The 23,952-nt window shown below is 36.5% G+C and overlaps 5 protein-coding genes across 11 annotated transcripts; all 5 read right to left on the bottom strand.

The window, feature by feature from the left end:
- Positions 1-846: 846 nt before the first annotated feature.
- On the bottom strand, positions 847-4,265 carry LOC102608633 (uridine nucleosidase 1). Its single transcript, XM_006481745.4, has 9 exons — positions 3,813-4,265; positions 3,262-3,377; positions 3,074-3,133; positions 2,454-2,636; positions 2,258-2,362; positions 1,744-1,840; positions 1,532-1,639; positions 1,277-1,412; positions 847-1,193 (listed from the first exon to the last, which is right to left on the bottom strand). The coding sequence occupies exons 1-9, from the start codon at positions 3,913-3,915 to the stop codon at positions 1,085-1,087; spliced, it is 1,017 nt and encodes a 338-aa protein (XP_006481808.1). The 5' UTR covers positions 3,916-4,265; the 3' UTR covers positions 847-1,084.
- A 1,478-nt stretch (positions 4,266-5,743) lies between these two features.
- On the bottom strand, positions 5,744-11,457 carry LOC102608341 (transcription initiation factor TFIID subunit 12-like). Its single transcript, XM_006481744.4, has 9 exons — positions 10,852-11,457; positions 10,404-10,571; positions 8,906-9,424; positions 8,236-8,310; positions 7,590-7,668; positions 7,431-7,495; positions 7,247-7,282; positions 6,926-7,061; positions 5,744-6,179 (listed from the first exon to the last, which is right to left on the bottom strand). Exons 1-8 carry the CDS (start codon positions 11,404-11,406, stop codon positions 6,942-6,944), a joined length of 1,617 nt encoding a protein of 538 aa, XP_006481807.1. The 5' UTR covers positions 11,407-11,457; the 3' UTR covers positions 5,744-6,179; positions 6,926-6,941.
- Positions 11,458-12,117: 660 nt separating this feature from the next.
- Positions 12,118-15,969, bottom strand: LOC102607849 (uncharacterized). Of its 4 annotated transcripts, XM_006481743.4 has the most exons (11): positions 15,490-15,953; positions 15,279-15,373; positions 14,938-14,995; positions 14,584-14,775; positions 14,240-14,316; positions 14,001-14,083; positions 13,838-13,889; positions 13,421-13,489; positions 13,097-13,183; positions 12,848-12,912; positions 12,118-12,424 (listed from the first exon to the last, which is right to left on the bottom strand). In XM_006481743.4, exons 1-11 carry the CDS (start codon positions 15,698-15,700, stop codon positions 12,313-12,315), a joined length of 1,101 nt encoding a protein of 366 aa, XP_006481806.1. In that variant the 5' UTR covers positions 15,701-15,953; the 3' UTR covers positions 12,118-12,312. The 4 variants fall into 4 exon arrangements, with proteins under 4 accessions (XP_006481806.1, XP_006481805.1, XP_015386809.1 ...); XM_006481742.4 differs by having other exon boundaries at positions 13,838-14,083; positions 15,490-15,962; XM_015531323.3 differs by lacking the exon at positions 13,421-13,489 and having other exon boundaries at positions 15,490-15,962.
- Positions 15,970-16,242: 273 nt separating this feature from the next.
- Positions 16,243-19,654, bottom strand: LOC102607073 (uncharacterized). Its single transcript, XM_006481815.4, has 12 exons — positions 19,339-19,654; positions 19,112-19,206; positions 18,858-18,915; positions 18,564-18,764; positions 18,309-18,385; positions 18,107-18,189; positions 17,864-17,915; positions 17,567-17,635; positions 17,246-17,332; positions 17,053-17,117; positions 16,816-16,944; positions 16,243-16,723 (listed from the first exon to the last, which is right to left on the bottom strand). Coding segments are annotated over exons 1-12 (1,053 nt in total). The 5' UTR covers positions 19,475-19,654; the 3' UTR covers positions 16,243-16,722.
- Positions 19,655-19,925: 271 nt separating this feature from the next.
- LOC102631480 (uncharacterized) lies at positions 19,926-23,542 on the bottom strand. Of its 4 annotated transcripts, none has more exons than XM_015531319.3 (11): positions 23,189-23,541; positions 22,923-23,017; positions 22,636-22,693; positions 22,247-22,438; positions 21,996-22,072; positions 21,793-21,875; positions 21,538-21,589; positions 21,139-21,207; positions 20,811-20,897; positions 20,585-20,649; positions 19,929-20,488 (listed from the first exon to the last, which is right to left on the bottom strand). In XM_015531319.3, exons 1-11 carry the CDS (start codon positions 23,262-23,264, stop codon positions 20,377-20,379), a joined length of 966 nt encoding a protein of 321 aa, XP_015386805.1. In that variant the 5' UTR covers positions 23,265-23,541; the 3' UTR covers positions 19,929-20,376. The 4 variants fall into 4 exon arrangements, with proteins under 4 accessions (XP_052299619.1, XP_015386805.1, XP_052299620.1 ...); XM_052443660.1 differs by lacking the exon at positions 23,189-23,541 and adding an exon at positions 23,126-23,157 and having other exon boundaries at positions 19,930-20,488; positions 22,636-22,701; positions 22,924-23,017; XM_006481739.4 differs by having other exon boundaries at positions 19,932-20,488; positions 23,126-23,541.
- Between the last annotated feature and the right edge of the window lie 410 nt (positions 23,543-23,952).

Raw genomic sequence — 23,952 nt, 5'->3', positions numbered from 1 at the left:
TCATTGCTTTTGACTAGCTGGTTTGATTGTTTCTTTACTTTTTATATTTCCTGCCAAAGGTCTGTTTCGAAGGGACTGTGACTGCATGTTTGCATGGGAAGAACAGAAAGTTCAATTCTCATGCAGAAGTCGTGTGCAAGGCAAAGACCCTTTCCTGGTTTGAATAATATTTGTATGCATTCCTAGAAAAAAAAAAGGGGGTTTTTATATTTGAAAGCTCTGTTTATAAAAGCCCTTTCAGTTGCCTGCGCTCGAATTTAATAATTGACCAATAAGTCATAGGGTTGACATTTTAACAAAGGCATAGGTTAGCTAGGCAGTTGCATCTGTTAGGTAAGGACGTAAGGTCATGTTGTCTAACATTTGAAAATATCACGGCGGTTTCAGATTTACTGTGCTTGCTTGCGTTTAAGGACTGGAAGCAAAATATTTTGACCTTCTTTTGTCATACTTTGCAAAAGGCACGTGGTCATATCCGAAAGTTGTAGAATTTGCATTACATTAGATTCGGGTTTTAATGTGCTTTCATTTTGCAATCCAGCAGTAGTTACTTACCGAAGCAATTAGTTCAAGCAATCGAGTTTACCGCAGGGTTAAAGCTTAAGAAAACATAATTGGAGGGAAGCAAATTATGAGTTTTGGCAGGAGCTTTGAAGTAAAATACCCACCAATAAGACGTGACCAATATCCCATTTACTTGAACAGGATCAGAAGATAAAACTTTTCTGTTACCGTAGCTTAACGTTACTAACTCATTTTTCAAGCAGAAAGTTGAGCAGATGAACTTCTGGGTTGCTGTAATGCATCATTCTTAACATTACTGAATGGCATGACTTAAGCCAATAATTTACAACTTCAAATGGGCATTTTTATTAATTCAGAATCATTCAGAGTATGTTTTTTTCACAAATGCATGGTAACATTAAGAAGAATTCCATCAATTTGTTCCCTAAAACCCAATATTTGGGTTGTCACCAGTGAAATGAGAATAACTGACAGAGTGTTTTCTGGATCTTTACGGCAACCCCAACACATTTTGAGGTTTAACCTCTTCTGAAATGTGGAGCACAGATTAGAGCAGCTTTCATTGTTTCATCAGCAGTCTTTTAATATAATTGAGCACTTTATCCACATTGACCGTCCAAGCAACTGAAACAGGGGAATAGCCTGTCCATGGATTACTAACATTCCATCTGTACCAAATTATAGTGTCACTATTGGTACATGCAATAACAAATGCAAAACAGATCTAAATTCATAAATAGAACACTCGAACCTTTTCAGTCCTTGATCCATTAGTGTATGCCCCATACATATTCCTTGCGTCTCAACCCTCACAACTCCCTTCTTGAATGTGAAGAGATCTGGCCGAACTAATGCCACGAAACTAACAGGGTCGTGTAGGAAAATGCCTGTGACCAAATTTCTCAGAGTTAACCAAGGACATTTTTGTTAAGGAAGTTGACAAAAAGAATGTTCAAGTTTCGAAGCAGTTATTGCATATTCATCTAACTTTTAAATGAAAAGTTACCATGGACACCATCAGACTTCACATGCCAGTCTCGGTAAAATTTGCACATGTCACCCAATAGCTGAACATACCTTCCTTTAGATTGCCTCAATTCAAGAAAGTCGGCATCTAATGCATAAGATGATGCAAACTATCAGAAAGTCTTTATTTACCACAAAACAGGAAGAGGGAAGAAAGTGAAGGGAAAGAAGACCAAACGAAACTTGCTCCACCTGTCAGTTTGACTTGCGTAGTAATGTTTATTCCAACAACAGCGATGTTTGCCCCAGAGGTAAACACAACATCTGCTGCTTCAGGGTCTCCATAAATCTGCAAGTTGGACAAATTAATGGTCACTCTGATAGTACCTGATTGTTTTGACGTTGATTCAAGCTAAAACCAATTTCTTCACAACTTGTCACTCATAACTATAGTTAATCATTTTGTATTTTAGCGGAACCTTTTAAAAATATATTGACTGCTTTTGCTGCAAGGAGAAACTTTGACTTCCAAAAAGACAAAAGGGAATATATGATGGTGCTTTGAAACAACAAACATCGAGTTTCAAGTATATAGTTGAAAGAAACTTGGGCAAAATCTGCAGAACCAAAGCTTTTGGCTCTGCTATGATTTATGAATCTAATTTCCGAAGGCAACAAATCCACACTGGGAAAACCTATTCAATTTAGAGAAGCTTTTATGATGCTTTGTGTATAAATCACAAACGTAGGAAAAGCTAGCACTTACATTCGCTTCAGCTGCAGGATTGACATTTCCCAATGCAAAGAAAGCACCACCAAGTACAACAATGTTTTTCACCTTACTTGCAAAGGATGAGTCCCTTTTGATTGCCTGATTTCAGAACAGCATTAGAAATGAACTCGTGAATTCTGAAAATATTAATTTCAACTAAGCAAACTGGGAGAGGCCAAAAAGAACTTACCAAAGCCAAGTTAGTTAGTGGTCCAAGAGCAAGTATAGATACTTCCCCCGGATATTCTGAGACTTTATCAACTAGAAATTCAGATGCATTCTTATCACATTTCTTTGCTTTTGGAGGCGTTAGAGATATATTTCCCATCCCATCAGAACCATGAGCAAATTCAGCAACCCGAGGCTTTCCACCCTTTTCAAGAAAAACCACGGTTACTTTGGCTACAATAACAAGAGGATGCCATATAACTTGGAGAAAAAAGAGTTCGAAGAAAGAACTCAAAAAGTCTTGACCAGCAGACATGATGCAAATCTATTCACAACAAGGCTAACTAAATACCACAAACATTTAACCCTAAGAAGGTAGCAATGAACTTTCAGAAAAATATGACAATAGATCATCGACTAGGCATATTACATGAAGAAGTTAAAAGAAAGTTTGTCTGCCACACATAGGATCTTTCACTAAAAAGAAACATCAAGCAGATGAAGTAACACCAACATTCATCATCTAAGTGGCAGCTTAATAACCTATCTTTGGTAAAGGCACCTAACGCAGTACAAGCTCAGTAATTAACTTTGGTCAATCTAGGAAATTCTTTAAACACAGATTGAGTGACACAGGCATACCTTCAAAGGCTCAGGGCTGCCTTCTGCCACAGGAACACCTGGACACCCTGCCATTTCACACTATCCTTTTGCATATCAAAAACGGGAAATTGATCATGGATATATTCCAAAACGAAGAAAAAAAACCTAAAATAGGAGAAATAAAACCCAAGTACAAGAGGACAGGGTCAACTGATACATATACATACCAGAGTCAAGGCATTGCGAGTGGCGTCTTCAGTAGTAACATTACCAAAGATTGTTGTCAACCCCAAGATCTCCAATTCCGGAGTTTGAAATGCCATTAAGATTGTCATGCTATCATCTGTTGATTAAAGATAACCCACCCATGACACCAATCACAACAAACCAATACAAAATTAACGAGTTGAACAACCTAGACAAAAAATTGGGAAGCTACAGAATTTTTGTTAATTCTTTTCTCAAACCATTAATAAGAATCACATCATTCAGATATAAACAAGTTCCAAAAATCACTGATTACCTTAGAACTAAGTGGTCTGAAAACAACCAATACAGTTAATTATTTTAGTTTTACCTAGACCAATCCAACAAACCAAAAAAAAAAAAAGATTTTCAATTAGTTTACTTCACATTAAGTAATGTATACATATTTCCTTTTTCAAAAATTCAAACCAGTTCACCAACAACGACAATGCAATCACAAGTACATTCCAGAAATGCACATGTCTTCTTATTTATTTTTTTAAAAGGAGGAGGAGGAGAAAGTGAAACTCACCGATTCCGGGGTCAGTATCGATAATGAGCTTGGCGGGGTTAGTAGAAGATCCCAAAACGACGCCGCTGCCGTGAGAATTTTCATTCGCCATAACTCTATCCATAATCAAAAGCAAAACAAAACAAAAGGGAGGGGTTTTGAGACAGCGAAATAACAAACGAAGACTCAGCAATAAAACTTATGCTTTGTCAGCTCAGCCGAAAGGAGACGAGACGAGACGAGACGAGGAAGCCGAATGGCTGATGCCAAACTGAGCCGCCCCGCAAAGACTAAAATCACCAAAACGCTCTGGTTAGCCGGTGCAAGCGATACAACAATTTGATTTGATTTCGAACTTTTGGTTTATTCAGTTCCCGACGCGTGGAGTGTTTTAACTGGATCTCAATCTTGTAAATTTCTCGTTTTTGTATTCGCTTTGCCACCAACATGAAGATCCGCAATCTTGTTTTTTTTTTTTTTTTTTTAATTGCCACCAAAATAAAAATATAAATAAAGCAAATAATGGAGAGAATTCCATGTGATATTCGCTTACCTTTTTTTTTTCTTTTTGGGTAAAGTTAGTTTAACCCGCTGTCCCAGTTTTAGATGGATTCACGTCGTGTTCAGAGCTGAGCTGTTTAAATTTGACTGAATTTTGTTTGATTAATTTATTATGACACATTCTCCTGAGCTTTAGAATATTATATAGAATATTACGCCGACATTCACCCAAAGAATTTGATAATTGATATGATTAGGAGGATAATCACATCCGAGAGTTTCATGATTTTTCTAATAAGAACAGAGTTTGTCTATTTTTATAAATTTGCCTCCTACTATAGTATAAATAACCGATTAATTATAGTATAATCCTTCCTATTTATTCCGCTCCGTCCCTCAAATGTTTGAAAAATCACCAGCGCAACCTCGGTGCGTAGTAGATGCCACCGAATCTTGTTGTGTGCTCTCGGAACATTCACAGGGTGTGAGTTCGTGCTCCCTTCACTAAAAATCCCATGGGAGGCACAGGCACAGCGCATATACGTATATTCCAAATCAAGGAGGAGTCTTTTTATCTTTAATAAAGCAAGGGAGGATGATCTCCAAGAAACTAAGCAAGGGAAGATCCGTCGTGATTGTGATTCATTTCTTGCGTGTCAAACAAGAAAAAGTTCTTGAGGTATGCCACATCCTGCGGGGTCCTAAACTAAATAGAGACGAAAATGCACATGTTCCACGGGACCCACATCATTCTAATATCCACGTGCAAGCACATGACAATTTGTCAACTCTCTCACGAGCCAAAGCCAACGCCCCACCCACGACAATATGTTTGTAATTATTAATTATTATTTCTTCACCCATACATCATGATTGTATAATATTACATATTCCAGAATATAACAAAAAATTATCAGGGCAGGTATAATGTAAAATAAAAAAGAAAATTTTGATTTCTGTAAATTTAGCCAATAGCCTAAAAGGGTTACCTCATGACTCAATATAGTATAAAAATATATATATATTTTAATATGTTAAGTACTGTATTTTTTTATTAATTGATGACATCCTTATTTTATTAAAATTTTAACAAAAGATTGTCCTTGCATAAAGAATTATTTTATATACATATAGATGTAAAATCCAGATCCAATTTTTAAATGAACACCATCGCAAGCACAAGCACAAGCACAAGCACAATAAACAAAAAACAAAAAGGCGAGCACCTTTTTATCTACCGATGATTTTTGTTAACTATGATGGTAATAACGTTTCTCTCCGCACAATTTCATGTGCAATCACATGCTCATTTATAAAACTTGAAGCAATATGTACTAGCAGCAATAAATCATCATTATTCAAGAGAAATGGATGGCTCTGATTCTGAAAATCTTGCACAAAAAATCATATATATTTTGTGCAATGCTATTGCGGACTAACTTGTTAAATACTACCTCACAGAAAAATTATGCTTAAAAAAAAAAAAGAATTTTCTTTAACATTTCCCCCTTTTTTTGTGGCTCCACTTTTACTTTTTCCTTTTTCTTCCCCCAGCATATGGTTAAAATCGTTCATAGCCAATACATACAAAATGAATGAATTTTGTAACTTTTTGGGCACTGTTAAATAAATCTCACTGCTCGAAAGGCGGAAGCCTCTTCTTGAAAGGTCGAAGCTGTGCTTTAAAAACTGCCAGCGAAATCAAAATTGCCACAGCATTAAACGAAGTTAGTGGCCTTAACATCCCGAAGGCATGAATTTGTAAAATTTTATACTTTCAACTTGCTCTTAGGGTGACATTGCAGCTATATTTGCTAAATACAGAGTACGATGATCCAAATAGGTGAAATCGCACCGTCGCACCAACAATTCCTCCTCAAAATCAACCTGAACAAAATGAAAATCTAAGAAATGCCATAATAAAGGCTTTATAACAAATTTAAATTGCCAGAAGAGTTAAAAGCCAAGATAAACCACAATCTTGTTGTGCCAAGACAAGACACTCTGAAAACACCATTCAACTCCACATCCTGCACATGCTAAAAGATCTTGAATGGGAGAGTTGTCATGAGGTTTAAACATTGTTGAATGTAAAACTAAACTTGACGTTACTCGTAATACCTAACAAGTGTTATCTGGTTAAGACCAAGCCGTCTTTCTATCTATTGGCTCACTAACTAGCTACCCAGATTATTAGAATTCGATGCAACATCATTTTAATTTCTTTAAGGACCTTTAAATAGTAAGTAATATTAATAAGAAATGATAAAACCACAAGAGAGAGAGTTTTAGAGAAAGTTGGTAGCGATTAAACATTGTCCCCACCAACTCGAGGCAATCTGGTCTGAACGGCCGCAAAAAAGATTATAAACCTGTTTGACTCAATTATATTTCAACCATAGTTCATTAAAATTGAGATTTGTACTTTAATTAGACTGTACTCATTCCTCCAAAAGTAATTCAGCCTAGGCAAAAGGTCAAATCCACTAACAGAATAGATTCTAAAATCTAATCTTGTAGGACATCAGCAAACCTACAAACTTAAGGATAAAAGCAACCTATCAAGAATATACAACTAAATCATCTAGTACATATAAATAAAAAACAAGGAGTTATTGATTCCCTTAACATACCCCAATAGAAAATGCCTCAGGTAGAGCCAATGATATTAGCAGGCATCTTCCCCAGGTTACCCTTTGCACTGGCAGCAGCTTGTCCACCCGTAGTCCGAGCACTTGCAACCTCAGTTGCCATGACTGATTTCTTTATCTGCCAAAAGCAAAGTATCTAATAAATCAGACGCCTTCCTCCAAAAGTAATTTAACTAATTTCCTATAACTTTCCTCTTTAGTCAATTTTCAGTGTAAACCAGCACAATGATATGTGAAATGCACAGACAGACATGCATCTTTATATATAACAAGTAGACACATGATATCAAGGGTAAAACTCACTGCAGCAAGCCGCTCCTTGTGGATATCACATACAAGCTGTAAAAACCATAGAAATACAATTAGAAAATATAGGAAATTTTGAAAGATGTTTCTTAAACACAAAGCTTCCAACATCATAGCCTGGAGGCTATATATTGGACCATAGCCCCATTCACAATGGTATTGGGTCAGTGAAGATTCTTACTGGTTTTCTGAAGGTCTTGATCTCATCACCGCTAAACCCAGGAAGTGTCATATTCCAATTTCTTTCTGTATCAATGCATGAGAATAGTAAGTTAAGTACTAGCTGTACATAAACAGAACCAAAAACAAAATGCAGAATATATTTTTCAGCATAACTAACCAAGATGTACAAGTATGTCTTTTGCTTCCAATGTATCTGATTTTCGATGCTTAGCTAATGAGCAACCAAACGTTGTAATCTGATTAAAAAAATAAACAGTGCATTTTAATGACAAATACAGGTAGAGAAAGTATCAAATAACAGCACAAACATTGTGGTAAGGCTTCAACTGCTGGGGAAGAAGATTAAAGGAAGACTTTTATCATACATACATGTGGCTAAATATGGTAATTATAAATTGCCTAGACAAATTCTTCATGGCTAAACATTATATCTTGCAACCTGACACAATATCATTGCCTCTGCAAGATTTGTATATAAGTATGATTGACAATTATAGAGATATACAGCAATCTTTTATATTTTATCTACTGGAAGACCAATCATATAATTCTTGTTTAAGAGTTTCTAGCCCACATTAATCTGCGAAAAAGATCATTATAAATATGATCATATATGTCGTTGCCCAAGCAATGTTCCAACTTCACCAACAAAAACAGGGCATCATTGAAAATTCTTGCCTTGAAAACAGTCCGGATTAACCTAGGAATTCATGAAAGAGAATCCAAGAGCACAAAACATCCTTAAAAATGTCCAGTGTGTGTTGTGTGAGAGAGTTCAAGAGACTATAAATTCAACTACTCACAGACTCAACAAAATCTTCTGCAATATCCACAAGAATGTCTTCAACGTCAGGATCCAACCTCTCTGATGGACCAATCTGTCAAAAAAGCATAAGAATCCAACTTAATACCACGAGACAGAAACAAAGGCACAGAGACTCATTTAAAATCTAAGAGAACCAAACACAAGATAGTTAAGAAGTGAGAAAACACCAACCATATAGGACCAAATAGACAAGTGTAGATTGGCCAATGCTTCTAAAGCTAATATATACATATCATCCCCAAATCAAATATTGACATGCACAATCAACAAGTATGCCTTCAAGACAAAAAAACAAATAAAGCACAAATCACATCACATTTGTTGCATTATATCCCCAATAGCTGACCCACTACACTGCTAGCAATGCACTGTCAACAGGATGACAATGAGTAATTGCATATTACTGGTACCGCTCACTCTAAATAAGTTGTGAACCAGAGACACCATTAGAACAAGTAACCAATAATGCAATGACTTAACAAGATCTCCTTTGCCATGTTATAAGTCCAACTCCTCAATTGTGAAATAAATGTCTATTTTCAGTTGTTTGCAATAAAATCAAAACTGGAAACAATCCCAAAACTTCTAGGTTTGGAGATACGGCTAGTACGAATTTGAAATATTAAGAGAAGGTAAATATGTTTCACCTGGTTAACTAGCTCCTGGATGCTTCTTTTGGTGAGAATCCGATTACCAAATTCATCACTTTCTGTGGCAGCTATTTTACTCTGATTCCCGGTCTGGACAGCGTTAGGCTGTACCAATGCAAGGGAGGAAGGTTTCTGAGTTGCAGAGCCCGGCGGCCTTGTAATTTGCTGTTGATGGGGTGAAGATTGAGGCACCCTTGGTGAGGAAAACTGTTGCCCATAATGGTCAGGCAGCTGATGTGATGGTTTCGATTGTTGTGGCTGCACAGATGAAAGATGCTGTTGCTGCAAATTTGTTGACAAGGGAGAATGTTGCTGGGGAATATGTGACCGCTGCTGCATGGATGGAGTGTTCATCTGTGGTCTATATGTAGAGGGGGGTGCCAAAGGAGGCTTCCCTTGTGATCCAGATGATAACCATGGCTGATTAAAGGACTGCACACTTTGTGATGTATTTGGTGAAGAGGAACCAGGTGAACCAACTTGTGAGACCCGCATAAGGCCTTGCCCTTGGAAATTCTGCAAAACGTAGATGAAAGAACAAATCAGAGAAGAAATGCTAAAAGAAAAGGTCAAAAACCCAAATCTCATCAAAAACTTTTCATCAGCCATGATAAGAACAGGTCAATCGAGTACGAACAGCGATAGAACTTGTCAAATCATCAAACCATTAAGTATCCCATTGCCAGCCAGAATTCTCCTTATTCCCATAAAAGCATACCCCAAATAAAGGAAAGGTGGCCTATGTCCACCGCAATAACACCCAAATTAAAGCCCATGCCTCCAATTCTCCTTATTCCCAACAAAGGGAAAAAATTTAGATTATTCCAGTGCTCCAAGGTTTTCATATGCCAAGATACACAGAAGAAAACTAAAATTTAACCTCTGGAAAGAAATAGCTGTGCACCAATTTGGACCATCTAGCATAATTTCCACTTTGATTTCAAAGAGTTTACTTCATCATATTTTTCATGAGTACAGCTACTGCAATGTTCTTATTTTTGGGGTAAAACAAAGTATTGCATTTCAATTAAAACAAAATATTGCACTTCAATTGGCTATCCATCCACCAAATACTCCACCAACCCCCTGTCCCCCTGTGGGGTACCCCTTCCTTAAGGAACAACAAACAAACAAAAAATCAAGTTTTTTTTTTTCCATTTTATATACTCAGAGAAGGTATTTCTTTTGCTAAAACCCTAACTTCTGTTGAGTAAAAATTTAAAGCCAAATTATGTCAATATTTAATCATTCACTTGAATTATCACAACATTAACCTTCTTTATGAAAATTTCTTTTGAATGAGGGGGGGGGGGGGGGGGGGGGGGAACTTTGAATTAAACTTGTGGATTACACTCAAGCCAACCCCCCACCCAGACCACCTTAGCTGATTTTCCACTTTTGAAGTTAACACAATCTAATCTTAGTCACACCATAAATACATGAATGTATTAAAGAAAATAAAAATGCAAAAAAAAGAAAATTAATTATTACTAACTTGGGTGCCTGGAGATTGACTACTTGGGGAAGATGGAGGCGGTCTAAGGGAAGATTGTTGCACAGGCCTTGGTTGATGGTGTTGTACAGAAATCCCAGCAGGCCGCATTTGAGAACTCGAACCTAGCGATCCCATCACCCCCATTCCTTGGATTGCAGGTGGCCTCACCTACAAATTACAAACATCACCCAATTTAATAACTGATGAACAAAGTGTCTGCTTGACAACAAACAAACTGAAAGACCATCAATAAATTAGGACAAACACACCACCCCATTTAATAGAAGGAAACAAAGCTTTTTTTAGAGCATTCCTTTCACCAATCTTAACTTAAAGAAACTGCCAAAATCACTCATTTATTGAAAACAAATAACATAAAATCTAAATAGCCTCAGAGCTATAACCGATTCAAAAATAAATAAATAAATAAAGGGGTCGAAGTAGAGACCGAATCAGGAACGTTAACTCCGGAGCGGCCCAACCCGCCAAACGGCTGGCCAAAAGAAGACGAAAAGGGGGGCGAGGGTTGGGGAGATAAAGCTGTAGGGCGGGGTGCTGGAACTCCAATGGCAATGCCGCCCCTCGGGGGAGGGGGAATCGGAGGCGAAGCCGAGGTCGATGGAGTCGCAGAAGAAGAAGAAGGAAGAGAAGAGAAGTGAGAAAAGTGTTGCTGCGGCGGTTGCCATGGTCTCGAAAATGAGGTGGGTCTAGGTGGTGGTGGTGTGAGCGAAGTGGGCCTTGACGGTGGGGCCGGGCTGGGGCTGGGGCTTGGATTAGGGTTTGGGGTGTTGGTTGTAGGAGTTGAAGTTGGTATTGTTGTAGATGAAGGGGTTGACGGTGTTGGTGGAGTTTGTTGTTGCTGTTGTGGAGGCTGTGACGACGGTGCCGTGATTTGTGAAGTGGTGACGGTGCTGCTGGCGGTGTTGGCTGTGGTGGTGGTGGTGGTGGAAGGAGTGGGGGTTTGTGTTTGTTGTTGTTGCTGTTGTGGCTGCTCTTGATCCATTGGGAGTTGGAGGGAAAATTGAGACAGATTTGGGGATTTTATGTGGCTTTTCACTGGCAGAGGGGCTTTGTCGCTTTGATTTGATAGGTTGGTTTTTTTTTTTTTTTTAATTATTATTATTATTTCAAAAGTAACAAACATTTTATTGATGTCAATTTACCTAGCATCGGTTAATAGGTTAATCTTACCATACTTATATCAATGAAGGACACACGAGATGAGTTTATGTAATTCCTTTTTATTATTATTTATGTCAATTTATAATTGTTCGGAGTAAATTCCTTCTCAAATATGATAGTTTTTGGACATCTTGAACCAATTCAATAAAAATAGTGATAACATATACATTTAATTTAAAGATCTTAATTTAAAAATTTGACATAAATTTTCAGCTGGTAATCTTTAATCCTTACACAACCATTTAATGGTGAATATATTAATATCAATTTTACCCACCATCGGATTGTCTAAAATTAATGACTTAAAATTTTTATTTAAGTTAAAAGTTTGAGTTAAAATATTATAACCATATCGTTTAAATTTATATTAATATACAATAATAATATTACATAAATAATAAATAATACTTCATTTAAATTTTGTATTTAATTAATATTCATTCACGTCATATATCTATTATTCAAGAGTTAAAAATGTACGAAATGTCATCCATGGATGGGTTATAGAGAAGACATGTCTCTATGCACAGAATAAAAAGAAGACATGTCATAGCTGCGATCACTTATAAACGACATGTCTTACATATTTTTTTGGAAACATAGAGGACATGTCCTACAAATTCTACAACAGTTACAATGTATCATCTATGTTATGAAGTTATAATCGATCGGTCATACTCGTACATCAATGGCCAACCTCCAGATTACCATAGCTGCATCATTTTCATCAATAGAAAGACTCCTTTCCTCTTGATGCCATATTTTCATCATCAAGCCTCTGATATTGCACATCATAATTTCCATTTTCAAGAGCTGGTATGGGAAGCAAATCCTTCGCTCTGTTATTAGTAACAGTAGAAGTAACTAACATGAGCATAAGTTATTGCCGTATTTCATACTTAAAATAAGCTCATTTCCAAGTTTCTAAATGATTAACTCGAAAAATATAAAGCACTAGTGACATCTCATCTCTTTAATGTGCCAAAGCTCACATTTTCATCTTTTGAATCCATCATAATTTATCCATAATGATCAATGACTTCCCAGCAGGAATAATTTGAGTTAGGCCAACATTTTAGGCAGCAAATCTTCATTAAAGCAATTAACTTTCTGTCCAACTATAGATGCAATTTGTACTCAAGTTTTTGTGTGGATTTTAAAAAGAATGCCGAAAGAGTTTACCATTACAGGCATGGATCCAGGCACAAAAGCTATTAAAGGGATTCAAAACAGGATTTAGCATAATAGGAATTAGAGCATACGTTGTTGAATAAATGATAAGTCCAATCAGCACAGCTGCAAAAGCAAGATAGTATGTCCAGTTCACCTGCAAATGAGGTGCTCACCACATGGTCAGATGGGTTTTGAAAGGTGCCAATTCCGAGGAAAAGAAGGAAATTAGCTCATAGCCGATCAAAATATGTATAAGGTGGAATCAAACTCATTGGATTGACTCAATGTGATGATTCATATAGGCATGGTAATGAAAGGAATAAATCTGAAAAGAATACCTGTTGGTGGTAACAAAAAATACGGAGGATAACTGCCCACATATCACTTGTAAGCACTGACAGAATTAACATTGTGGCTCCACTCAGCTGAATACAAAATATCCTCATTAGAGTTCATCCAACCAACAAAATCAAAGAAAATGCTTTCTTCAGAATTTACAAAAACAGCATTTTGACAAAATTTTGTAGCCGCTAGATCACTTAAATAACTGTGGTTTCTTTGTGCAGAGACTTACATGGGTGCCGGAACATCAAGGAAATGTAGTTGATTTTCATGTAAATAAAAATTGTCCAATAAATATTTGTTGGTGATAAGAAACAGACCTTTAGAACAAAAGGAACAAGTGTGTAGAACATAAAACTGGATGCTGCATTGCCGACAAAGCTCAATATCTAAAACCAAGAACCATTAAAATTCAGTTTGATAAGGTAAGAAAGAATTCATCTCCAGAGAGAAAGCTGAAGTATCACATAGGCGAACTTATGATTCTTAAACAAAAATTTTATACACACCTCTTCTAAAACCATTAGCTTCATATGAAAAGTGCAACACATGCATTATAAGTTCAATAGATTTTATAGTCTTTCATATAATCTCCTAAATCCTAATTGATAACTTTAGGTTGCTACAATCTTAATATACGAAATGAGAAAATGCACATTGTACAGAGAAGCAGAGATAAACCTTATGAAAGCTGTTCACCAATTCAAAGACTGTGACAAATTAAATAGGTTACTCACAATATCTGTCGACCACTTGACTGATTCTAGACTCTTAAGCTCCAATGTGGATCTAAAAGAAGGTAATGGAATGAAAGCAAAAGGAAATTTAATCATACCGCACAAAGAAGTATACAATTTATTATATGTAAATGTAATCATATCACCCAGCAAAAAAGGATACAATTGAACCACGCTCACTAGAAGTCCATAAACGCCAATCATGCAGACCACTTCAACACGATCTATTTTCTTTACTAAGAATTCCTGCAATTGGATACACGATTCTTTAATGAAAATGATACTGTTGAATATGGATTCTGCAAAACCCACATTTCAATTCAACGAACAGACCTTTCCTAAACTAAAATAAAAAATTTAAACCTCATCGAATTTTATAGAATAAGAATGGGATTAACCAACCTCACCGACATAGCTCATGGCAAAGAAAATGGCCCCAGCAATGACAAGTATGTCGCCCAGGAGAGGTCTTGAACCACCTGAAAGAAGGTTAGTAAATAAGGAGACTAAAACAAGAATGATTATGTGGCTACTGATAGATTTGGTACTTCCAAGTTCAGAGGCACAATTGTTTCTAAACCTTCCCCTTAAAATATATACACACGTCTTTCAATTTACAAAACTAGGTAAATGGTACCAGCAATTGGTGATACACCTATTCATAAATAGACATTGGTTGAAATATAATAGAGAAGCTGAGAAAACGAATATAACTTGATTAGAAGATGTGGAAAAGAAAATGTCACCTCCACCAGCCATCTCAGCGTCAGAGAGCAGCATTAAACCAAGGCCAAGCACACAGAGGGATGCACCGAACAATTGCCATATAGAATATCGAGTGCCAAGGAACACCCATGTGAAGACAATTGCACATGGTATTGCGCAGCAGTCCAATAGAGTCACACTACTAATTGATGTGAACTGGAAGGCTTTATTAACTGCATCAACAATAAGTGCCAGGAGGTCAAGGAATCTGGAAATTAGCAAGGCCATATTGAGTTTCATTCTACATCAACACATCTTGACGATATTTTAAGATTTCTGGACATTTTGTAACAAAGCTGAAGAGCATAACGACAGTTAATTAGTTTTTCACTCACAAAGGAAATTTCCTTGAACGTCGACAAAGCCTAAGAGTAGATACCAATACCACGAAACCTGCAAATATCATAGAACATATTCCACATATTCAAATTGATTTAAGTAAATTATTTGTAGCATTGTGACAAATGAAATTCAAACAACACCTTTTAAGATTCTAATCCACACACACCATATTGCCATGACAACAAAAGACAAGAAAAATCTAACTACATTTTGAGTTCTTTTGCTGTTTATCAGTATAATTCTTCCACATGAATCCAAATAGCAAAATATAAAACATACTTCTATATTCTTTTACCTTTTTTTGATTTTATAAAGCAAAAAGACGGACCCTTACCTGAAGTCTTTGGCGTCTATAAAGCAAAATACCACCATAAGCCAAAGCCAAAGACAAGTAACATAAAACTGACTGAGTAATAGGAGCGTCAACACCTACAGAGGTAAACAACCAATATGGCGTAATCCAAAATGGCGCAAGGAAAATGAACTTGTAAAGAAAAGAGAAAAAGAAGATTTTGTGAAATGTTAAAAGGTTCGGAGAATGATACCAAGATCTGTTATAACAGCTGTGGTGAAGCTCGAGAGGGCAAGTGAAAAAGAAACAAGCTGACCCAGAAGCAGAAGGTAAAGAGTTCTCAAGGCCATTTGGCTTCTGCCGCTCCAACAGCTGATAATGGCGTTCATCAAGTTCATTTGTTCAGATTCATTGCAAAAGCCAAGCTGAAGTACATTATTTATTGAGTTTCTAATATTTTCCATACTTTATTGTTCGTTAATTGTTAGAAAAGTCCATTTCTGTAATATGTGGCTAGTGTTCAGGGATATTGGGCTCGGGGCTGGTGAGAGAGACTTCACTTTGTGGAAAAGGGGAAGTGTCCCATCAGAGCTTGATTGCTGGCGATTGATTATAGTTTCAATTTTTTCTGTTTTCGTGAACTAAAAAGCAGTAATTTTATTAATTGATTGTACTAGCGGTGGTTAATCTCTCAGGATCATCGGGTCAAGGTATAGCGCTAGCGATGAAGACGTTTTTAGGACTCAGATAATTAGTAGTTTCTGAAAAAAAAAAAAAAAAAAAAAAACAGTTGGATCCATTTGTTTGAAAATGTGTAGAATAAATTAGCACAATAATTTAGTAAATTTTATGTTAGTACACTTTTATTCATCGTAATTATCAATAAAATTAGTAGCTTTAGAATAAATACATACAAAATAGGAGATGCATTTTATTTTTAGAATGAATGAGTTGAGGTGTGCATCTTGGATGGTAATTAATTAATTAATTATATATATATATATATATATATATATATATATATATATATATGAATTTGACGTTTGAGAGATTATTTAGAGATTAGTTTGGAGTTAAGTATATATTTGATTTAAATAAATGGGAGGAGAGGAAAAGATTAAAAATGAGAGAGGGGGAGAAAAAATGTGGGCACTAATTTTATATGATGACACATAGGTTAAAGAAAAAGCTTAACATAAATTTCTATATTTAATTGGTTTTCTATCAAAAGCACTGATGGTTTTAGGTTCTCGTTTTAACGCATGCATGAGTTAATAATAATGAAATAACTTTCCTCCAGTGTAATTGCGGAAGCCCTGCTACTTCTTGATCAGTTTTCTCATTGAAGCTGAAGCCATGCATATTTCAAAACTAGAGCATCAATATCTCGGTAGTTTAACAGAACCATTTGAGGATACACAGAGGATGATAAAGATCTTCATGCTCTCTTTGCCGCTCTCCATGTCGAATAATTAAAAGGACTTGATCTGCAAATGGTATAAATGATCATGTTAGGCTTTTTTTTTCAACTGCAGCTCAACCAGAAGTAGCTACGAAAGTTGTTGAACTTCAAGAGTACCATATATGTTCCACTCCTGATGAATTGGATGCCTCATTTCTTGATACCACACACTCGTTATCAAGTAGTTGATATTGTCCGTGGTTGTTTAGGCTTTCAAGAGCAGGCAAAGGAATGGGATCCTTCTCGCTGTTATGCAGTAAGCAAGAAAAGCATTAAGCTTAATACTGAACAAAAAGTTAAACTATTAAAGAGATTGAAAAAACAGGATTAAACATGATAGGCATTAGAGCAAACTTTGTTGAATAAATGATGAGTCCAAAAACCACAATTGCGAAAGCAAGAAAGTATAACCAGTCGACCTGCATAAGAGGGCACCATCGGGTCAGGGATGCTTTGGACTATGCCATTTTAAAGAAATGAATGAAAGAAGATTTCAGTTGTTCCAAGAAAAAAAAAATGTATATGATAGTGTCGCAGAAATAAATACTTGCTGCTGGTAGAAAAAAAAACGAAAGACAACTGCCCATATATCAGCCGTAAGCAGTGAAAGATTGAACATTGCGGCTCCACCCAGCTGTATGCAAAATATCCTTATTAGAGACCATAACCGTGGTTATTTCTCAAGTAAAAAATTTATATGCTAGCAAGAGCTGAATTTGGACAACATTTTGGTGCTGATAGATTTGATACACTGTTGTAATTGATAGACTGGCATTTCTGCCACATCAGTAAACGACATTAGCAATTATTTCCAACAACCGAGTAAATTTAGTCATCTAAAAGAAAAATGATCAATAAGCAAAATAACCTTCAGAACAAATGTAGCAAGCGTGTAGAACATAAAGCATGACACGGCATAGCCCACAAATCCCAAAATCTGAAGAGAAGAATCATAAAGTTCAGCTTGACAAGATAAGAAGGCATTCATCAATGCAGCAGTGAAAAGAAATCATCATTTTAGCTAATTCCGACGATTACTTTGTTTTAAAGAAAATATATTTATGCTTCCTTTTACTGAATTTTGACAATAACTTATCAAGACAGATTAACTTGGAATGGGAAAATGGTCACTGAACAGAGAAGGCAGAGGTAAAGGCTCGCTTACAATATCTGTCGACCACTTGACTAATTCCAGACTCTTAAGCTCCAGCATCGATCTAACAGAATGTTAAGGATGAAAGCAGCATTTTTTGTCAAGTTACATTGCGATTCACCTGTGTGATACTCCATAAAATTGTCTCCAAAGCTAAATTGAAACAAATTAACTAGGAGCTGAAACTTGAGTTCCATACACAAGCGAATATACATATTTGTGCGTGTAATCATGTGGCCGAACAAAAAAGGATACAACTGAATTGAACTCACTAACAGTCCATAAACACCAATCATGCAGACCACTTCAACGCGATCATTTTTCTTTACAAAATATTCCTGCATTTGAGGCATCGGGCATGAGTGAGAGTAATAGAAACTCAAAATAGGCAAGTACGAGATTCTGTAAAGAAAAGGATAGCATAGAATATGGCTTCTGCAGGCCTAGATTAACCAACCTCACCAACATTGCTCGTGGCAAAGAACATGGTCCCAACAATGACAAGTATATCGCCCAGTATAGGTCTTGAAACACCTGAAAGAAGAACATTGATGAGCAGACACTTCGTCAACAATGTATCTAGAGTAAATTTCTCAACTTCACACAAACTGGTAACCAATTACGAATAAGTCATAAACAAACATTGGTCAAAATAGAATACAGCACTAACAAAATGAAAGGCTTAGTTCTAAAAGGGAAAAGAATTCGTCACCTCCACCACCACCACCAACCACCTCGGCATCAGAGAGGAGAAGTAAACCAAGTCCCAGCATACAGATGCCTGCACCGAACAATTTCAATGGGGAATATCGAGTGCCTAGCAACAACCGTGTGAGGATTAACGCCCATGCTATCGTGCAGCCGTCTAGCAGTGTCACACTGGTAATTGATGTGAATTGGTACGCTTTATTTGCTGCATCAACATAAACTTGTGAGTATTCATTTCAGTATGTCTAAATCTAGATGGCATAACAAGTTAACAACTATTTATTAGTTTTTCACTCACCTAGAAAATTCCCTTGAAGGTCAACAAAGCCTAAGAGTAGATACCAATACCAAGAAACCTGCAAATATCATATAATAAACTGCACATCTTCATATTCATGAAAGTGGAATTACTTGTAGTTTAAAGACAGTTGAAACTCAAACAACACACTGAAAGATTCTGGTTTCACGAACACCATATTGCCATGACAACAGAAGAAAAGAAAAATCTGACTAAAATATCTAATCCTATGCTATCTAACAGCATCATTTTACCTGTAGTCTTTGGCGCCTGTACAGCAATATACCACCATAAACCAGAGCCAAAGTAAAGTAAGAGAAAGCTGACTGAGTAACAGGGGCATCGACACCTGCAATACAAACACCGGAAAGAAAAACAATATTGCATAATCCAAACATTACACAAACAAAACAGGAACTTAATTAGAAACCAACAAGATTTTATGAAATTGTTAAAAATTAAGGTCGTCGGAGAATAATACCAAGATTTGCAATAAAAGAGGAAGTGAAGTTCGTGGCAGCAAACGTAAGAGAAGCAAGCTGACCAATGGACAGTAGATGCAGAGTTCTCAAGGTTACATGGCCTCTCCACCAGCTGTTAATGGCGTTACAGTTCATTGTTCAGAATTTCAACAAAAAAAAAAAAACCATTTAATTGGTTGTAACTCTATTATTTGTTTGTTCGTTAAAATGAGGCACAATATCAGTTTCTTATTTGCTGAAAGGTGAAAGTGAGTGGTCACTGCACATGATTTATTTATTTAGGTGCTGCAAAAAGTTTAGAAGTTTAAAATTTTACGATCATTATCAATCCCTTTCCCTTACCCCACATAAAAGAATAAAATAGCTTCAGCTGTTAAATATTCTTTTTTAGTGATTGTGACATTGAAGTTTTGCATGATTCATTCTGTTTTCTAAATCTCGCGTAGTTGTTCAAAATGGATTCTTGGTTAATAGCCTTGAGTTTAGTCGTTTATAAAAGCACAGGGATGGATTTTCTTAAATTTGGGAGTTTATTGCTAAGCAAAACTTAATCAATTAATAAATTAATAACCCCTGTTCCTACTAATGTCTCCATTGAAATACCCCTGAAGCATAGCTACAACTTATAATCCGGGGGCAGGGATTAGCTTGGAGCTAAGAGCCTGCAACAGTATAAAGCTGATGGTCGATGTGGGTCTGGTCTATAATCTCTCTTGATCATGAGAGCACAATTTTTTTTATCATGGCTCATAGCTTCAGTTTGAAAAATACTAATGTAAATATTTATATGCAATAGGACTTGTAGTTGTAGACTTGTAGCACAAGCAAGCAAAGACGTGCCTTTTCTGTTTTCATAGTCTAAAACCTCAATACGGAGGATACATAGATGAAAAAGATCTTCGCGCTTGTTTTGTTTATCTGCATGTTGACTTGTCTTCGAAAAGGATATATAAATGCCAAGGATTTCTTCACAGTGGCTCAACCAGTAGTAGTAGCAAATGATTGAGCCTTCCACGGTACAAGATCTGCTCCGCTCCTCATGAATCAGATGGCTCATTTGTTGATGCCACATTTTCATTATCAAGTATTTGATATTGCAGGTCACTGATTCGGTTTTCGAGATCTGGCATGGGATTGAGATCCTTCTCGCTGTTATGCAGGAAGCAAAAATAAGTAATAATTCATTGGTTATTGCCTAATTTTGCCAAAAATTCTTAAGAGAAAGATTTAGGAATTAGAGCGTACGTTGTCGAATAAATGATGAGTCCAATAACCACAATTCCAAAAGCAAGAAAGTATAGCCAGTCGACCTGCAATGCGAGGGTAACATCTCATCAGGTATGCCTTGGACTATGCCATCCCAAAGAAATGATTGGAAGAAAATTTCAGTTTTTCGAAAAATGTGTACGGTAGCAGCAAACTTCAAACTGGTTTCACTTCCATTTAGAAATCAGTGGTTCTGAAAAAATACCTTTTGGTGGTAGAAACAAATACGAAATACAACTGCCCACATATCAGCTGTAAGCAGTGAGAGATTGAACATTGTGGCTCCGCTCAACTGTATGCAAAATATCCTTATTTGAGACAGTAACCACGGTTGTTTCACCCAAAAAAAAAAAAGGAGGGGCTTGCTTACTGGCAAGGGTTGTCTTTGGACAACATTATGGTGCTGGTAGATTTAGTAGATTGACATTTTTACATCATTGATAAAAGTTTGCAATTATATCCAACAACAGGGTAATGTTTTAATCTAAAGGAAATCTGATCAATAAGTAACAGTTGGCGAATAGCAAAATGACCTTTAGAACAAATGGGGCGAGTGTGTAGAACATAAAACTCGATGCTGCATAACCTGCAAAGCCTAAAAGCTGGAAGGAAGAATCACAAAAATTCAGTTTGACAAGGTAAAAGGCATTCATCTGTGCAAGGTAAAAGAGAAATTATCAGAAAAGGCTTTTAATTTCGACAATAATTTAGTTTCTTATATACTTTAGTTCCTGTATCTGCTTTCAAAAGGTCATTTGTACTTCTGCACCAGAACTAAAGCACTGTTGATGTGAAACTTGGTCCAAATTTAAATGGAATCTTCCCTTTCTTATCCTCCAAATTAAAATAGAAATAAGAACGGAAACGGCAGAGATAAAACTTTATGCCAGCAGTTCACCAATTCAAAGATTATTCAAAAGTAAGTTACTCACAATATTTGTCGACCATTCAACTGATTCCAAACTCTTAAGCTCCAGTATTGATCTAAGAGAATGTTATGGAATAAAAGCAACAATATTTATTAAATTAGATTAATAATTTATTGTATCATACTCCAAACAATAGTCTCCAGAGCTAGTTGAACTTGAAAGCAGAATAAGTAAATTAAGATGGGGTTGAAACTTGGAGTTCTATTACAAAATTGAATGAATGTGTATGGAATCATATAGTGTAACGAAAAAGGATACAATTGAACTGCACTCACAAGCAGTCCATAGACACCGATCATGCAGACCACTTCAACGCGATCTTTTTTCTTCACAAAAAATTCCTGCATTTGAGGCATCAGGCGTGAGTAAGAGAAGAGAAAACAGACAAGTACACAATTCCATAAGGCAAATGATGGTGACAGAATGCAAAATGTGAAAAGGAGAAAATGGGATTAACCAACCTCACCGACGTTGCTCGTGGCAAAGAAAATTGTCCCAGCAATGACGAGTACATCGCCCAGGAGAGGTCTTGAACCTCCTAAGAGAAGGGCACTAAATAAGTGATGACTATGTAAGTACTAATTGATTTAGCACATGCTAATTTACAGAATCTGGCACCATAACTCGCCATTGATGATATACACAATTTAAAGCTATTCTTAAACAAACGTTGGTTGACACATAAGATGGCAGCAGGAAAAGGAAATGTCACCTCCACCATCCCCCCCAGCATCAGAGAGCAGCACTAACCCAAGTCCCAGCACACAGAGGGCTGCACCGAGCAACTGCCATAGGGAATATCGAGTGCCAAGGAACAACCATGTGAGCACTATTGCCCATGCTATTGTGCAGCAATCCAATAGAGTCACACTAGTAATTGATGAGAATTGGTAGGCTTTATTTACTGCATCAAACACTAAGATGTTAAGAGATTCTGGAATTAATCCCGTTATGTTTAAATTATTTAATGATGCTGTTTTGGTCCAAGATGAAAACAAGACGCTGTGTAATGAAGCACACTACCCCTGTTTTGTTTTCTGTGTGTGAGCTAGAATGATTTAGCTAGAGGGCATAACAACTATATATTACTTCTTCACTCACCAAGAAAATTCCCTTGAACGTCAACAAAGCCTAAGAGTAGATACCAATACCAAGCAACCTGCAAACATTTATCATAACATATATTGAAACTGATAGTGATTCTCTACAACAAAGAATCTGACTAGGGTCTTGATTATTATGCTACATATGTATCCTCTTTCTCCAACAAAATCAATTCTCAACCAAAATAAACAATCTTCTTAGTATCGGTCGAGATTACTCCCTCCCAAACGATATGTTTTATTAATCACTTCATAAGCCAAATAATCGAAAAAATGGATAATTACCCGTAGTCTTTGCCGCCTATACAGCAATACACCACCATAAACCAAAGCCAAAGAAAAGTAAGTGAAAGCTGACTGCGTAACAGGGGCATCAACACCTAGGAGGCACGTACACCGCAAAGAAAAACCATTATCATTGAAGGAAACTAGTGAAGAAGAACATGATTTTATGAAAACGTTAAAAAAGGGTCGAAGAATAATAATACCAAGATCTGCAATTAAAGAAGAAGTGAAGCTCATGAGAGCAAGGGTAAAAGAAACAAGCTGACCCAGAAACAGGAGATAGAGAGTTCTCAAGGTTACATGGCTTCTCCACCAGCTGTTAATAGGGGCGTTCCAGTTCATTTTTCAGACTTGAGAAAAGGCCAGTTAGTTATTTTGAAGTTTGAACTCTACTCTTAGTTCGTTAAAAATGAAGGAATAACAAACATTACAATCGCAGTAGCTAAACTAAAAGTAAGTGAGCACTGGGCACTGGCACTGCACATGTTTTATTTCTTTGTAATTGCAAAAAAGTCAGTTTCGGAGATGTGCAGTGCAGCTACCATTCTTCAGTGTTGTTAGCGCTGGGGCGGGAGGCATTCTGTAACTGACAGTCGTGCTCACTGTTGAATTAGCTGATGAAGCTGAATCTCATGCTACACACGTTGGAGTGCCAGCTGGAATCAAGCCAGCTGTAAACCTAGTAGCTAGCCTAGAAGTTAGAATGAAAGATACACGTGAAGAGCTGAAGAATCCCAGGTGGCAAAACTGTTATGAAGAGATTCCCATGCAGTTAGATGCAGCTGGAATTAGTTGATAGTTTAGCTATTGTTAATTGTGTATTTGTTATTTTGTTAGTTAGATTGCTTAGCCATGATTGGTGTGATTAGAAAACATTAGATTCAACTATAAATACTGAGCCAAGCTCATTATTGAAAATTTAGTTTTGTGATAATAGAAAAACAGATCTTCATCTTCCTCATCTGATCCTCAAAATCTAACTCTCACAGGTTATGACACATCTCCAATCTGCACGTGGTGGTTCATAACC

This window comes from Citrus sinensis, chromosome 6 (genome assembly GCF_022201045.2).
Source record: "Citrus sinensis cultivar Valencia sweet orange chromosome 6, DVS_A1.0, whole genome shotgun sequence".
In the NCBI taxonomy this organism is placed as follows: Eukaryota; Viridiplantae; Streptophyta; class Magnoliopsida; order Sapindales; family Rutaceae; genus Citrus; species Citrus sinensis.
Note: the sequence above shows the minus strand (reverse complement) of the source record. Positions and strands in the feature narration are given on the sequence as shown.

What these genes read in the sequence shown, in the direction of transcription:
- LOC102608633 (XM_006481745.4), bottom strand. Translation starts at nt 3,915, where the DNA reads ATGGATAGAGTTATGGCGAATGAAAATTCTCACGGCAGCGGCGTCGTT. An exon ending in ATCCTGCAGCTGAAGCGAAT is followed by an intron (nt 1,841 to 2,257) that starts GTAAGTGCTAGC and finishes TCCAACTTGCAG; the next exon opens with ATTTATGGAGACCCTGAAGC. An exon ending in TACGCAAGTCAAACTGACAG is followed by an intron (nt 1,640 to 1,743) that starts GTGGAGCAAGTT and finishes CTTATGCATTAG; the next exon opens with ATGCCGACTTTCTTGAATTG.
- LOC102608341 (XM_006481744.4), bottom strand. Translation starts at nt 11,406, where the DNA reads ATGGATCAAGAGCAGCCACAACAGCAACAACAACAAACACAAACCCCC. An exon ending in CAGAAGATTTTGTTGAGTCT is followed by an intron (nt 7,669 to 8,235) that starts GTGAGTAGTTGA and finishes TTTTTTAATCAG; the next exon opens with ATTACAACGTTTGGTTGCTC. An exon ending in TCAAGACCTTCAGAAAACCA is followed by an intron (nt 7,283 to 7,430) that starts GTAAGAATCTTC and finishes TGGTTTTTACAG; the next exon opens with CTTGTATGTGATATCCACAA.
- LOC102607849 (XM_006481742.4), bottom strand. Translation starts at nt 15,700, where the DNA reads ATGGAAAATATTAGAAACTCAATAAATAATGTACTTCAGCTTGGCTTT. An exon ending in AGCTGTTATAACAGATCTTG is followed by an intron (nt 15,374 to 15,489) that starts GTATCATTCTCC and finishes TTACCTCTGTAG; the next exon opens with GTGTTGACGCTCCTATTACT. An exon ending in TTTTTTGTTACCACCAACAG is followed by an intron (nt 12,913 to 13,096) that starts GTATTCTTTTCA and finishes CCTCATTTGCAG; the next exon opens with GTGAACTGGACATACTATCT.
- LOC102607073 (XM_006481815.4), bottom strand. Translation starts at nt 19,474, where the DNA reads ATGAACTGTAACGCCATTAACAGCTGGTGGAGAGGCCATGTAACCTTG. An exon ending in TTGCTACATTTGTTCTGAAG is followed by an intron (nt 17,333 to 17,566) that starts GTTATTTTGCTT and finishes TTTTGCATACAG; the next exon opens with CTGGGTGGAGCCGCAATGTT. An exon ending in TTTTTTTCTACCAGCAGCAA is followed by an intron (nt 17,118 to 17,245) that starts GTATTTATTTCT and finishes CCTCTTATGCAG; the next exon opens with GTCGACTGGTTATACTTTCT.
- LOC102631480 (XM_006481739.4), bottom strand. Translation starts at nt 23,264, where the DNA reads ATGAACTGGAACGCCCCTATTAACAGCTGGTGGAGAAGCCATGTAACC. An exon ending in TTCTTTAATTGCAGATCTTG is followed by an intron (nt 23,018 to 23,125) that starts GTATTATTATTC and finishes CGTGCCTCCTAG; the next exon opens with GTGTTGATGCCCCTGTTACG. An exon ending in TTGAATGGTCGACAAATATT is followed by an intron (nt 21,208 to 21,537) that starts GTGAGTAACTTA and finishes TCTTCCTTCCAG; the next exon opens with CTTTTAGGCTTTGCAGGTTA.